Raw genomic sequence first — 14,655 nt, forward strand, 5'->3', positions numbered from 1 at the left:
CGAGCGTCGAACTAACTTTCAAGAGCAGAAATGGCAGCTGCTGCCCTGCAGCCCACGCGGTTTTTTGATTTTGTTGCTAACGTTGTTGCTGCCGGATGGAGGGAGGAGGGGGCGGCACTTTCACTTGATTTATTTATTTTTTTTTCACTTTTTAGAGTAGAGAATGCTTGTGGGATTTTCGTATTTTGCACAATGCTACGCCGATTACGGCACGATATTTGCCATAGAATTAGAAAATGCCAATAGTGCCATTGGCTCTGGCGCTGGCTTTTCCGCACGCACGCACGCACACACACACACACGCACACATATAGACAGACAGACAGAATCGACACGAGAAGCGCGCGCGCTTGGCCCTGACGTGCCTCTCGGAGTGTCCAAAACTAATGCCACCAGCTACGGCAGAGCCGCCACAACAGTCGAGTTTAGTCAACGACGCGACGGCAGCAGCGACGCCAGCGTTTTGAGGAGCTGCGCAACCAGGCCTGCCCCCCTTTATGTCCCTGTACATGGTCGAATTATTCGCAAGGTATGGCCAACTCAAAGAGCAGAAAAATTGTCCTCTCTTTCCTCTTCAGTACCTGTTAAATAAATGTGAATGAATCTGCACGAAAGTATGTAACATTGTTAAAATTGCGATATACATTTTCTGCGCAATTTAATAGACTTTTTACACTAGCGCGCATTTCCTATCGATATCGTAATAGACGCAATGACGCAGAATAAGCGTTTACATGGGCAGACGCGGCCCGAAAACAGCTGATTTTCGCTTTGACGAAAGCAATCCAAATGTTGTAAATCAAACAATGCTGATGCTTCTCTTTTATCTGCGGTGTATTTGCAAGTTTGTGCAAGAACTGCCTGTAGATATGCGAGTTTCTTCCTGCATTTTCACTTTTTACACTAGCGCGCATTTCCTATCGATATCGTAATAGACGCAATGACGCAGAATAGGCGTTTACATGGGCAGACGCGGCCCGAAAACAGCTGATTTTCGCTTTGACGAAAGCAATCCAAATGTTGTAAATCAAACAATGCTGATGCTTCTCTTTTATCTGCGGTGTATTTGAAAGTTTGTGCAAGAACTGCCTGTAGATATGCGAGTTTCTTCCTGCATTTTCATTCGTAGTTATTGTTCAACAAAAAAATATAACAATTTAATATTACAAAAATAAAAAATTTCTTATCCGACAGGTACTTTTGTGTCTCCTTAAATGGCACAAATGACACAACCACAAGGATCAGTTCCTAGACCCATCGTAAATAATGCTTACATGAACTGTCGCTCTCGGTTTTCACTGGGTTACGAATCCCTATGTTCGCCGCTCTGGTTCTGCTAATGAAATCCAAAATAACCTTCAAAACTCTCTCAAGGCTCCCTCTTTTTCAAAAAAGCGCAGTCTATCGTCTCTGCCTAATTGCGATCTAGAAATTGAGAATAATCTAGAGATCAATCTAGATAAAAAGCTTATTTTCAGTGAACATATAAGTACAACCGTCGATACAAAAAACAAGACCATTGGGATACTAAATCCGTCAATAGAAGTTTATTCCAAATATTCTCTAAAGATTAAAGATGATTTTCAATCTTAGTTAATATTCTTCAACCCGAATGTATCACGAAAAAGCTAATAGTAAGCCGATTGTTGACCGGACGATCATAGCACGAAAAAAAATAAATTCGAAATTTGATTCCTGGATGTACTACCTAGTTGTCCTTAAGTTCTGGACCTCTAATTAGTAAGTTAGTAATAACTGTAGGATTAAGCTTCTCCCCTTGCTTAACCTGCTTATAATCTCTTGGCAATAGAGCAAAAACACGTTGAATTTAAATTAATTGATACGGAAAGAACATTCAGTTTACTTATTGCTGTTATTATTTGACATACTCGTACAACTTAACTTAACTTCAACTTAAGATACTCTTGGAGGTCTCTTAGAGGTCTTTGGTAATGTTTTCGAACAAGCGGCGACTCCACCAGGATTCCAGATCGAAGGGCTTAAAGTCTTCCAAGTCTGGGCTAGGGGGCTCTATCCAAACAGTCGCCAATGAAGAGGTGGCAGCCTGTGTATTGGCCAATGTGCTTTCCTCAGAACCAATTGTCTGGTCGGCTGTTGGGGTCGCATCAGTAGGATTTGGTCCCACTAACATGTTCCATGAGTCATTTATATAGTTTACGAGTTCCTCATTCTGCGATGATATCACTCCATTCTCGTTTTTCTTGGTTGGTTTAGTACGTTTCGAGATACGCTTTTTAAATACTGGACGTGGGATATTGTTGTGCTCCGTGGTCGTGTTTAGATCGATACTCCCGTTCGTCTTGCTGCTCTCCTTGATCCCGTCGAATTTATCGAGACTATGAGCCAGACCGCCACGCGTTTTAGCAGCGATCTTGCTGGCTCCCATATTAATTTTGTACATGATTTGGTGTTATCAAGCTACGATCGGTAGATAGATATATGTTTTTCTGGTAATGTTTTTCTATAGTGAAGCTAGTAATTTTTGAAATGCTGAATTTTCTCCATATAGTCACAACTTGTCAATGCTCTTGTCATTGTTTCCAAAAACTGAAAAGAGTGAACCAAGTTTTAAGGGGGTGCCACAAACCAAATTCCAACTGAACTGGAATGGCCATCTATGACTAACTGGCCTGCCAATGTAACCCGGTTAGGGACCAAATCAGTTTAATAATTGGATAAATATAACAAAAGCCAGCAGTGATACTTATGACCCTCCCAATTTAAAAGAATTTTTGCAATTGTGTGTGTCTTTTCATAAGAAAAACCAGTACGTTTTTTGAACATTAATGTCTTCTTTGGAATCAGATCATAATAACATGAATGTGTTGGCTTTTTTATATTGATCTCGAAATTTGTCAGTGTTTCCTTAAGAGCTGTTACTCTAGAGCTGTTGTGGACTATTCAAATAGACACTCTTTCCTTTACACTCAATATCCTGACATTTATTAGCGAAATCATAATTATAGCACTTGCATTAGCCAAATAAGCTAGTTTTAAACGATTTAAATATGTAAGGCTTACTATATGAACACCTTCTTCTAATTTGAAAACGTTCAACAACATATGTATGTATATGTAGTATATTCTTGAAACTTGCGCTGGACGGCTCATAGGCTCGTATACTAACACACAAATTGAAATAAGCTGGCATGAGAAGAGAAGCAAGCATAGCAATATGTGAGATTTGAGTAGTTTCCGACTTTATTGTTGTACTTTACTCTAAGTTTTGATTCTAATAAAACAGAAACGACTGAAACTTGAATACCAGTTCGAAATTTGTGGTAAATTTAAATTCATTTAATTATATCCGGGGATGCTATGTCTATAAACGGGGTGAGTGTTACGTATGAGCATGAACCTTTCCTTTGTATCTTTGCATCGATTGATTCACTTGACGGCTCTCCCATCTATACTTAGCTTTAAGTCTTAATTTTAAGTCTTTAGTATACAAAAGTTTGATCTGCTGTTGATTTCAAAATGGCAGTCGGGAGTACAATGTCTGAATGTACAACTATGGAATCTAAGCAGTCAATGATTAAAACCAGAAAGCGAAGAGAGGTAAAAATGGAGAGGACTTTGACAATAGCCAGTCTTTGTGCGGCAATATTTCTGATTGTGCTGGTCACAAGGGCTGTTGAGAGTTCCGCCAGTCCAAGCTCACGAGATGATCCCCCTTTCTCGTATTGGCGCAAAGGATATGCCGGACACGGCACCACACACGAGCAGGTGGGGGCAATTCACTTCACCCCAGTTGAATACTCAAAGTTCAAGCCACTGTCGAATTACTCTCAGAGAGAGAATGTCTCACATATGTGGGTAGATGTTGTTTTCAAAATTTCGCGAATCTTTTTTGACAAACTGTTTCCCCTTGATCCGACCGTACCAAGAGGTAAGTGTGTCCCGACGGCCGCCTCTGATTTGATGAGTTAGGGCTAATATTGAACGTCATGAAATATGTGATCCAGGATACATAGCGGACGTGGGTAAGGACAGCATGAGGTTGGGACCGAAAGTTGTACAGGACGATTGGGCGCATTGGTTGAACGCATTTTGGCTTATGTGGCTATGGGTACTTTTACTGGTTGCTCTCATTGTCCTGGCACCCTTTGCATGGTGAGTACAACAAGCTGTCTTCAGGAACCCAGGAACCATCAAATCTTTATTCATCAATGCTTTATTTCAGTGTCATATATTTCTGCTTCTGCTGCCATCGTTGTAAGCTGGGATGTCCAGCTTGCCAATCGGGTGTAACAAGGAGACGTATTTGTTTGAGCTTCTGCTTGATTCTGATCCTTCCATTTATCGCGTAGGTTACGGGTCTAATTTCTCCCGAATGCGAATGCATTCTTTCATTCTTTGGCCCTTCTATTCCTTTCTTTCTCTCTTTGCTCACAGTGGTAGTATGGGCTTGGCTTTTCTCTCAAATGGTATGCTAGAGCGCGGCCTAGTCAACACTAAAATTGCCTTTGAAATGGGTAGCGTGGATACTTGCAACTTCCTGAAGGATGTCAGCGATCATATTCATCATTTGTTTGTGAAAAACTATGAGGAGATGGAGACTCATCTGATCACTACTATCGTGGGTATGGCATATTTCAATTGACCTCATCTCTCTATTCTTATATTCTCATTATACCTCCCCCACCACAGAGGCCCCAAAACATTTGTTCAAGGACTTGAACGATGTCGCGCAAGGTAATGCCGTCTCAGAGCTAGCTGGGATTTTACGCAATCTTCCAGAAGCAAAAAGACAATTGGAATGGTCCCGATACTTGCAAACAAGCATAAAGTGGGTATCCAATAAGCTAAGAAATGGTAAAAAATAAGTTCTATTTTGGTTATGTTCACTACTAATACATTTTGTTTTCAGCTCTCCGGGGAGTGAAGCGGGACATTAACGATGCGGCGATAGTGCTTTGTGGCAGTACGGATTGCCTCAAATTTTTGCACACTAACGAAGTTGAGTTTATGGACGCATCCAGATGCCTCCACTTGGATGAGGTGAATACATACCAATGCCAACTTCACAGCATCTTTGTAAATACTCTCTATCTATGTTAGTTGCCTCTTCCGCCGAAAATGCAAAAACAGTTGGATGATCTAGACGAAACCTTGGAAAAGCCAGCATGGGCAGCGCCGCTCCGTAGACTCAGAAATATCAGTAGAAAGATTAAGGACGAGATGGCACGAGTCTCACCCCCGATAATTCGAGACATACGCAAGGGAAGGAAGCTGTTTGCCAAAGAGGGGAGGAGAATAGAAGAAATAATTGACGTGGTCATCAGCGACATTCATCTTAGCACCATGCGTGCGAGCAGGGCGTTCGAGGATCTTTACGACAAATTTAATGAAACACGTCAGTACGTCGTTCAGTATATTGCTGTAAGCCTCCTTGGGGTGAGTACCTAAATAAATGGTGAATGGTAAATCTGCACATGGCTCCTCTAATCTGATCTAATCTAATCTAATCTCGAAACTCCTTGTTAGATTCTGTCGATCCTGGTTTTGGCTTTGATTGTTGGCTGTATAGCACCACGTCCCACCGGAGCGAGCAATGAATACTTCACCAAAAGGATCGCATCGTACATGATGATACTGTGAGTGCTCTGAAACTATAAACTACCTACCATAACTAAGAACACATTCTCCTGGCAGAGCCATGATTTTAATATTTTGTGCGCTATCCGTCATGCTGATAGTGGTGCTGTTTTATTTTGTGATTGGTGGTGTGGCTTACAAAGGCGCATGCGCACCACTCAGGGAAATGAAGTCTAGTGCGCTTGTCAAACAGCTAGACTCAGAGATCGATCTCCGCACAATGTTTTCTCTCCGAAATCAGGATTTACCAGCTAATAAATCAAGCAAGCCAGTCAGAGTATCGAGTGTTGTCAAGGCGTGCCAGGGCGACATCTATTTGTTTAATTTCCTGCAAGAAAATAGAATCTTTGACATAACAGATTTTCTTCGAGTGAAATTATTATCCAAAGCAGTAAAGAGTAAGGAGAAAAGTCTAGATCTATCAAAGGAATTTATACTGACGCCGTATGAACGAGACGTCTATTTAAAAAAAATGGAGGATGTTGAAATGGGCTTGTATCACAGCGACTTGTGGTTCGATATAATTTGCGAAGATCTCAGCTCATTGAATGTTGACCAGCTTATGCAGAATCTTCAATCTCTATCACAGTCGCTGTCGTGGAATAACTACCGAGCAGCCTCTGTCGCTTTAGAGAACGCGTATGTTAGTCTCAAGGCAATTAAGGCCTCCTACTATTTTGGTCTAGATAGGGACTATAAGCTTATGACAAAAAGTCTTAAAGTCATGGATCGTATAATTTTACACCAGAACTACAACTTTGCCGATACCTTTAAAATATTGAGAGCAAAAATTGTGGCGTCCGAGGAATTTATACGTGACAAAGGAACGTCATATATTTCTACTCTTGGCGAAAACCTAACTGCAGTGGTTGAGGAACAAATCCAAGAATATATCAGAATGATAATCCGTGAAGCCACCAGCAGCATCGGGTACTGCAAGCCTCTGACCTACATATACGATCGCGGCCTGGAATTGGTTTGCAATCGCATGGTTGACCCCATAGTAAGTAGTCCCCACATGATTTTGTCTTAGCTCGATTCAACGAACGGTTGTATTGTACATCTTTACAGAACGGCTATTGGATGGGTGTATTAACGGCGGCGTTCCTTCTGTTGCCCGTGCTCTGTATAGCACATCGTCTGCAGTGTCTCTACAAGCAACATAAGGTGGCTCCGATAAGGGCCATCAGAGCACGGCTCGTGCATGAAGAACAACAAGAACAAGACCCTTGTCCCTTTTGCAGTGCAAATCCAAATAGGATTCCAGGTGGACTCATTGCCTGCATTGGTCTGGACGGTGCAGGAACAACCATTTATGATGGCGACAACATGATTGCAGAAACAGGAAATATCAATGATGGAGACAAAAAGAATAAGTTAGATTAGTGATACAAAATTTAAAATAAGTCCGAGATATCTTAAAGAAAAGAGTGTAAAAAAACAGCTAGTGCGAGTTTAATCTTGAATCTATCTTATGTACCGCTAAATCTGGCTATTTATATCGCATTCCCACACCTTTCGCTCTTGTTCTGCTATATGTACGTCTTATATACTATTCGCCACAATAAATCAATATTAAACCGAACAATTATCGACTTTAATATATGTATACATGTATATCGCAAACTACGCTGCTGAAGAAGCTCAGTAGCTCAAACCAATCTATCGAAGAAAGTGCATCCATGTGGTTGCTGATGGGTGCTGTAATATTTTAAAGATCAGCGTATTAAAACATTTAATTGCTATACACGAGCATACTTTTATTACTGCACTCTTTTTTCAAAACTACTGCACAAAACCAAAACAAATGAAATTACTCGGATTGCTTATCCAGAAAAAAATTCAAATTTAAGCTTGGGTAGTTTCTTACGTCGACTTTACTCTAACGTTATTCATATGTACTTTAATTAATCGCAACTTGTATATGGGTGTTCTCTTCACAGCTTTTTTCACAAAAAAATGAGGGGGAACGTTGTGAGTTGCTGCGGCGACCGCAATTCTACATTTATACCCGATACATAGTCAGTATGGTAATCCTCCACCAGACGGCGCTAACATTGCACGACACGACAAAGAATGCGTGCGAGAGAGACAGAAAATCAGTCTGAGCGTGTCGTCGGGCGCTGCGTAGCGACTGATTTCTTATTTTGGCTATAATAATATTCCGATCCGATCCAGATTCGGCAATCTGATAGATATGGTCATTTTCTACGATTATGAGTTTTTAATTTTTTCTTATCTTCAATATTGTTGCCAGAGAATTTCGTTCTTTGCGGATTCGAAAGGGGGTGGGGCGAAATTTTGAAATATTCGTGTAATAGTGACATATTACAGAAGTTTGGACACAAAATGTCGTTGCTCTAGCTCTTATAGTCTTTAAGCACTAGGCGCTCATAGGGACGGACTGACGGACGGACGGACAGACAGACAGGGCTCAATTGACTCGGCTATTGATGCTGATCAAGAATATATATCCTTAATGGGGTCGGAAACGCTTCCTTCTGGACGTTACACATATCCATTTTCACCACAAATCTGATATACCCATATACTCATTTTTAGTATCGGGTATAAACATTGGCATATATAAGGTCTATAGCTGACAAAAGGGAAAAGTTCGCCAATGCCAAACGGTGATCTTAACTGATGAACTGCAACGGTTATCGCTCTCTCCTTTCCTTTACTTTCCATAGGAATAGATAGAGGAATAGATAGGTGGCTCTTCCAGAAAACTCTCATTACGACTGGATGATGTGGCGTAAAAGAAGTGGAAAGGTCTTCAGTTCTCTTAAGAGGGATACTTCCAACGCTAACTCTGTTTCGGGTCTTTATGTATGCTCAACACTACAGAACGCGCATTGACGCTATTTTTTTGGATAGAGAGGGGAAAGAACTAAGTTTGCTGTTGTTCTGAGCAAAGTAAGATACGTAAAGAGTTTATGTTGCCGGAGCGGAGAACGTAATATAATTTATTCATGATACCGATGTTCATCTATTTATTAGACCATCGAATTCTTAAATTCAAGGCAATTCGTATTGTACGACCGAGGCCAATGCAACTGGGGCATTCCGCTAAAACGTACAGCACTTGATACGGTCATATGATCGGTTAATACGAACGGCTAAACCTGTAAATAGGCTTAAATCGAACTATATTTTTCTGTGGCAGGCTTTTGGGATATAATTGGACATGCCCAAAGGGTTCGGCCTTTGATAAATTGGAGTTAGACTCGATCATCGGATCTGGTAATAGATTCTTGAGCTTAACACGTGGCACTTGGTATTTTCACTGCAATGAATTTTTACAGAAGTCCGTCTGTGATCAGGAGAACAAGAGAAAAGAAAGACGTGCGCCATTCTCCATCCGCTTGAGCTCTTGTTTTGTTCATATCATCTTCACCACGCATTGACTCTCGCTCTGTTAAGCAAATTTCATTGTGACACCAGCCTAATTTCTTTCAAAGTGCAACGTGGTTTTGAAGAGAGAGTAAAACCGTGGGACGGGTGAACTAACATAGCTATTTTTCCAACATCTAACATCTCTTATCCGAATTCTCCTAAATTATACATTAAATTATATTGCCTCGCTTATACGCTCTCAATGCATAGACGCAGACACACATGTTCTTACTGCTAACATTGCATTATTTCGCTCATTTCTTAGTCAGTAAAAATATTCACCGAAGCAACATGAGTTTCGTTTACTTAAAATTTGTAAAGTATGAAACTCAAGAATCGAACAAATCCAATCGTTGTAAATAAAACTATCAAGCAACTGTTCATTAAATAAGCATCAATCTAAGTCTAGCTACAGTGCCGTAAGTTTTAAAACAGAATCATTGCAGATAATTATGTATATCAGCGATATGGTTTAGTGATCCGATCTTGTTTCCTCCAATTTATATTCTATGTGCAGCAAACAAAACGGTATGTGAGATTTGAGTAGTTTCTGACTTTACTGTTGCACTAAGTTTTGAGTCAAATATTGAAGCTTCAATACTAGTTCGAAATTTGTGGTAAATTAAAATAATTCAAATTAATTACATCGGAGGATGCTATGTCTATAAATGGGGTGAGTGTTACGTATGAGCATGAACCATATCTCTGTGCATCGATTAAGTCATTTGGTGGTTCCCCCATCTATATTTAGCATGAAGTTTTCGTTTAGTCTAAGTTTGATCTGCTGTTCCATTCGCTGAATGCAAGAAAGAAATTGGTGTTCGGGTGTATTTAAAGAACCGAAGCCTGGAGACAATGGCTGAATGCACAATTATGGAATCTCAGCAGTCAGTGATTAAAAAAGTCAAAAAGCGAAGAGAGGTAAAAATGCAGAGGACTTTGACAATAGCCAGTCTCTGTGCGGCAATATTTCTGATTGTGCTGGTCACAAGGGCTGTTGAGAGTTCCGCCAGTCCAAGCTCACGAGATGATCCCCCTCCCCCATATTGGCGGAAAGGATATTCCGGACACGGCACCACACACGAGCAGGTGGGGGCAATTCACTTCGGCGAAGCTCAATTCTCAGAGTACAAGCCTTTGGCGAATTACTCCCAGAAAGAGAATGTCTCACATATGTGGGTCGATGTTGTTTTCAAAATTTCGCGAACCTTTTTTGACAAACTGTTTCCCCTTGATCCGACCGTACCAAGAGGTAAGTGTGTCCCGACGGCCGCCTCTGACTTGATGAGTTAGGGCTAATATTGAACGTCATCAAATATGTGATCCAGGCTACATAAAGGACCTGGGTAAGGATAACATGAGGTTGGGACCGAAAGCTATAGAGGACGATTGGGCGGATTGGTTGAACGCATTCTGGCTTATGTGGCTATGGATACTTTTACTGGTTGCTCTCATTATTCTGATACCCTTTGCAGGGTGAGTACAAAATGCTGTACTTCTTCACAAAACTATCAATGACATGCTAGTCTTTTTTGCATGGAACAGTGTCGTGTATTTCTGCTTATGTTGCCATCGCTGTAAGCTGGGCTGTCCAGCTTGCCAATCGGATGTCAATAGGAGACGTATTCTTTGGGGCATCTGCTTGCTTCTGATCCTTCCATTTATCGCGTAGGTTATGGCTCGTTTTTTTCCGAATTCAAATACATTCTTTCTTTTCCTTTCTTTCGTTCTGTGTTCACAGTGGTAGTATGGGCTTGGCTTTTCTTTCAAATGGCATGCTAGAACGCGGCCTGGACAACACTAAGATTACCCTAGAAATGGGTAGCGTGGATACTTGCAACTTCCTGAAGGATGTCAGCGATCATATTCATCATTTGTTTGTGAAAAACTATCAGGAACTGGAGACACATCTGGTCTCTACTATCGAGGGTATGATATATGTATTTCAATTGACCTCTTCTCTATCATTACATTCTCATTATACCTAACCCACCACAGAGGCACCTAAACATTTGTTCAAGGACTTGAACGATGTCGCGGAAGGTAACGCCGTGGCGGAACTACGCAGGATTTTTAACAATATTGTTACGGCAATCCTAAATTTAAAAATGGTCAAGCAAGCTCAAGCAGACACAAAAGAAGTGTCACTTAGACTAAGAAATGGTAAGATACAAATTATATTTATACCAGGTACCCAATCTCGTGAATCTCGTGAGGATTTATGAAGCATGCAGATGGGAGCATTTTCGACCCTATTGATCATCATCAATAGCCGAGTTGTAGAGTACTATACATATAGGGCTCATATGAGTACATGGAACGAAAGTCATTAGATGAAACGAGGGAACGTTGCTAGAAGGAATAAAGTAGAAAAGGTACCGAAAAAAATCGAATTGATCAGCAATATCGCGATTTTTATCAGCATTAATACCATTTAAGTTTAAAGATGAGGAAAATTGGGAAGGACTACGTTTAGGAGAGTCAATTTAAGCATAGGTTAGCAAAGTCATTCTTATAGCATGTAGTATTAAATAAACAAAATTCAAACTTTGCAATTGAATACTGAAAAAATCCGATTGCGAATCGGAGGGACCCAAATAGGGCCCCTTAGATTTCTCAAAGATGGAACAACTGATACTATAGAATGCATTAGTAGAAGGCTCAATTTCCTGAAAGTAGCAAATCGAGATTTAAGGAAAGAACATCCGCTTCCTTGAAGCAAAAGATAGCCGAGGGCTTTACGAAAGATTTGACGGAACCGAAGAAAGGCAGCTGAACAACAATTTCAAGTGGGGAATGGTAGGGGTCTTCAAGGACAGATGTCGATGTATCGCTAGCAAAAATGATGTCTAAGAGCCTACACATAGTATTATTGCAAATAGGGTTTACCTGACACAACGATGTTTCAGGCAAAGAGTCGAAGAAAACATCAGGGTAGAGACTTCAGAAGGAGACCAAGAAATAATGGGTAGGTTAAAATCCTCTAGGACAATTAGACGATACGAACCATTGAATTGAAACGAAACAGACTGAAGATGGGCAGCGTGAAGCATATAAGTAGAAAGAATATCCAGAATGACTAGGGCTGACTCCCTTGCCACGAGCTCGCTTTCTCCCCCTGTCATACCCAGTGTCCAGTGTAACGACCAGATGGTAATTGGTTGGTGGAAATAGAGAGAGATATAGAGATGTAACGGAATGGGCGGTACGGATACAGCTGGAATATTTGTCAGTAGGTGGAAAGATGATAGTCAGACTAGACAGAGTGCAAGAGTTAGAGCAGTACAGCTAGTCACTAGCCAGTCACTTGTTCTGGTTATGTTCACTACCATTTTTTTGCATTTTTACTGCATTTTTTCCAGCTCTCCGGGGAGTGAAGCGCGACGTTAACCATGCGGCGGTGGTGCTCTGTGGCAGTTTTGATTGCATGAAGTTTTTGCAGACCTCAGGAATTGAGTATATGGACACATCCAGATGCCTTCACCTGGATGAGGTGAATACATACCAATACCAATATCTCAGAATCTTTGTAATTACTCTCTATCTAGGTACCGGAGTCGGACAAAATTCTCTTTGATTTAAATAATTTGTATAAACAAATAAAAGGCAGACCAGAAAGATGGTTAGCTCGTCTCCGTGGTGTTAGTACAAAGATTAAGGACGAGATGGGACGAGTCTCACCTCCGATAATTCGAGACATACGCAAGGGAGGGGTGCTTTTTACCAAAGAGGCGGCGAGAATAGAAAAAATAATTGACGTGGTCATGAGCGACATTCATCTTGGCACCATGCGTGCGAGCAGGGCGTTCGAGGATCTTTACGATAAATTTAATGAAACACGTCAGTACGTCGTTCTGTATATTGCTGTAAACCTCATTGTGGTGAGTACCTAAATAAATGGTGAATATCTGCACATGGTCCCTATAATCTAATCTCAAAACTCCCTATTAGATACTGTCGATGCTGGCTTTGGCTTTGATTATCGGCTTTCTTTTACCACGTCCCACCGGAGCGAGCGATGAATATTTCACCACAAGGATCGCATCGTACTTGCTGATACTGTGAGTGCTCTGAGATTATAAACTACCTAAACTACCTACCATAACTAAGAAAACGTCCTGGCAGAACCATGATTTTCATATTTTGTTCGCTATCCGTCATGCTGAGTGTGGTGCTGTTTTATTTTGTGATTGGTGGTGTGGCTTACAAAGGCGCATGCGCACCACTCAGGGAAATGAAGTCTAGTGCGCTTCTCAAACAGCTAGACTCAGAGATCGATCTCCGGACGATGTTTTCTTTCCGTAATATGGATGTACCAGCTGTCAATGTTTCAACCGACCCAATAAGGGTATCGAGTGTTATCAAGGCGTGCCAGGGCAACGACTATTTGTTTAATTATCTGGATGAGAATAGAATCTTTGACATAGACGATTTTCTTCGTGTGAGAATAGTGACCCCAGTAGAAAAGAAATATGATACAAATTTAGATCTTTCAAAAGAGTTTATACTGACGGAGGAAGACCGAGATGTCTTCTTAAACATAATGGAAAATTCCGAGGCCGGCTTGTTTCACAGCGACTTGTGGTTGGAATTAATTTGCGAAGACCTCAGCATATTAAATTTGGACCATATGGCACAGAGCATCAGAGCTTTAGGACGTTCGCTGTCATGGAATAACTTTCCTGCTGCCTCTGTAGCTTTCGAGAACGCGTATGTTAGTCTAGTGTCAGTTAAAGCCAACTTTTATTACGGTCTAGAAAAGAATTTTCGCTTAATGGCTAAACATGTGAAAATAATAGATGAATCTATTTTATACGAGAACTACAACTTTGCCGATTCCATTAAAATATTAAAAGAAAAAGTTTTGGCGGCCGAGAAATTTATACGAGATCAAGGAACGGCATATATTTCTTCTCTTGGCCAAAACCTAACCGAAGTGATCGAGGACCAGATCAAGAACTATATCAAAATGATAATCCGTGAATCGCACACAAAGATCGGGTACTGCAAGCCTCTGACCTACATATACGATCGTGGCCTGCAATTGGTTTGCAATCGCATGGTTGACCCCATAGTAAGTAGTCCCCACATAATTTTGTCTTAGCTCGATTCACCGATCGATTTTATTGTACATCTTTACAGAACGGCTATTGGATGGGTGTATTAATGGCAGCGTTCCTCCTGATGCCCGTTCTCTGTATATCTCATCGTCTGCAGTGTCTCTACAAGCAACATAAGGTGGCTCCGATAAGGGCCATCAGAGCATCGACTTGTCCCTTTTGCAATGGAGATTTAAGTAGGACGTCAGGTCACATTGTCGTCATTGGTCCCGACAGTGCAGAAACAAAGAGTTTTGATGTCGAGAACACGATTGAAGAAATAGTAAATATCAACGATGGAGACAAAAAGAATAAGTTAGATTAGTGATAAAAAATGAATAACAAATCGGAGATATTTTAAGCAACAGACTGTAAACAAACAGCTAGTGCGACCAATTTATAGTGGTTTTTGCTGGGGAGTATACCCAAGGCAGCCAAAATCCACTTCGCCTCCAAGAGAAGCGGTGGTGATTCAGTCCTACTTGGGGTGGGATGGGCTACGTCTGGGCTGCTCACTCGCACCTCTACCAGGAGTTTC

At 41.0% G+C, this 14,655-nt stretch overlaps 4 protein-coding genes across 5 annotated transcripts in view; 2 read left to right on the forward strand and 2 right to left on the reverse strand.

The window, feature by feature from the left end:
• The window catches only part of LOC108157361 (protein tipE), a 31,157-nt gene extending 30,686 nt beyond the window's left edge, over positions 1–471 (reverse strand). The window contains exon 1 of the mRNA XM_017289384.2: positions 17–471. The gene's annotated coding sequence lies outside the window, so the exon portion shown is untranslated. The remainder of the gene's footprint in view (positions 1–16) is intronic.
• Positions 472–1,841: 1,370 nt separating this feature from the next.
• Positions 1,842–2,604, reverse strand: LOC108154445. The gene has a single exon (XM_017284716.2). The coding sequence runs from the start codon at positions 2,420–2,422 to the stop codon at positions 1,937–1,939; it is 486 nt and encodes a 161-aa protein (XP_017140205.1). The 5' UTR covers positions 2,423–2,604; the 3' UTR covers positions 1,842–1,936.
• A 628-nt stretch (positions 2,605–3,232) lies between these two features.
• Positions 3,233–7,199, forward strand: LOC108157672 (prominin-like protein). 2 transcript variants are annotated; one of them, XM_017289835.2, is made up of 11 exons: positions 3,233–3,354; positions 3,506–3,910; positions 3,987–4,134; positions 4,205–4,327; positions 4,417–4,604; positions 4,672–4,836; positions 4,892–5,022; positions 5,083–5,418; positions 5,509–5,618; positions 5,677–6,622; positions 6,691–7,199. In XM_017289835.2, exons 2-11 carry the CDS (start codon positions 3,517–3,519, stop codon positions 7,003–7,005), a joined length of 2,856 nt encoding a protein of 951 aa, XP_017145324.1. In that variant the 5' UTR covers positions 3,233–3,354; positions 3,506–3,516; the 3' UTR covers positions 7,006–7,199. The 2 variants fall into 2 exon arrangements, with proteins under 2 accessions (XP_017145324.1, XP_017145323.1); XM_017289834.2 differs by having other exon boundaries at positions 3,234–3,354; positions 3,439–3,910.
• A 2,377-nt stretch (positions 7,200–9,576) lies between these two features.
• Positions 9,577–14,482, forward strand: LOC108157709 (prominin-like protein). The gene is made up of 11 exons (XM_017289878.2): positions 9,577–9,691; positions 9,770–10,270; positions 10,347–10,494; positions 10,564–10,686; positions 10,760–10,947; positions 11,017–11,181; positions 12,381–12,511; positions 12,567–12,899; positions 12,970–13,079; positions 13,144–14,092; positions 14,161–14,482. The coding sequence occupies exons 2-11, from the start codon at positions 9,874–9,876 to the stop codon at positions 14,440–14,442; spliced, it is 2,826 nt and encodes a 941-aa protein (XP_017145367.1). The 5' UTR covers positions 9,577–9,691; positions 9,770–9,873; the 3' UTR covers positions 14,443–14,482.
• The last annotated feature ends 173 nt before the right edge of the window (positions 14,483–14,655 follow it).

The sequence above is a fragment of the Drosophila miranda genome, chromosome 2, assembly GCF_003369915.1.
Source record: "Drosophila miranda strain MSH22 chromosome 2, D.miranda_PacBio2.1, whole genome shotgun sequence".
Lineage (NCBI taxonomy): Eukaryota > Metazoa > Arthropoda > Insecta > Diptera > Drosophilidae > Drosophila > Drosophila miranda.

What these genes read in the sequence shown, in the direction of transcription:
- LOC108154445 (XM_017284716.2), bottom strand. Translation starts at nt 2,422, where the DNA reads ATGTACAAAATTAATATGGGAGCCAGCAAGATCGCTGCTAAAACGCGT.
- LOC108157709 (XM_017289878.2), top strand. Translation starts at nt 9,874, where the DNA reads ATGGCTGAATGCACAATTATGGAATCTCAGCAGTCAGTGATTAAAAAA. An exon ending in TCTGGTCTCTACTATCGAGG is followed by an intron (nt 10,948 to 11,016) that starts GTATGATATATG and finishes AACCCACCACAG; the next exon opens with AGGCACCTAAACATTTGTTC. An exon ending in GATGCCTTCACCTGGATGAG is followed by an intron (nt 12,512 to 12,566) that starts GTGAATACATAC and finishes CTCTCTATCTAG; the next exon opens with GTACCGGAGTCGGACAAAAT.
- LOC108157672 (XM_017289834.2), top strand. Translation starts at nt 3,499, where the DNA reads ATGGCAGTCGGGAGTACAATGTCTGAATGTACAACTATGGAATCTAAG. An exon ending in TGATCCGACCGTACCAAGAG is followed by an intron (nt 3,911 to 3,986) that starts GTAAGTGTGTCC and finishes TATGTGATCCAG; the next exon opens with GATACATAGCGGACGTGGGT. An exon ending in GATGCCTCCACTTGGATGAG is followed by an intron (nt 5,023 to 5,082) that starts GTGAATACATAC and finishes TATCTATGTTAG; the next exon opens with TTGCCTCTTCCGCCGAAAAT.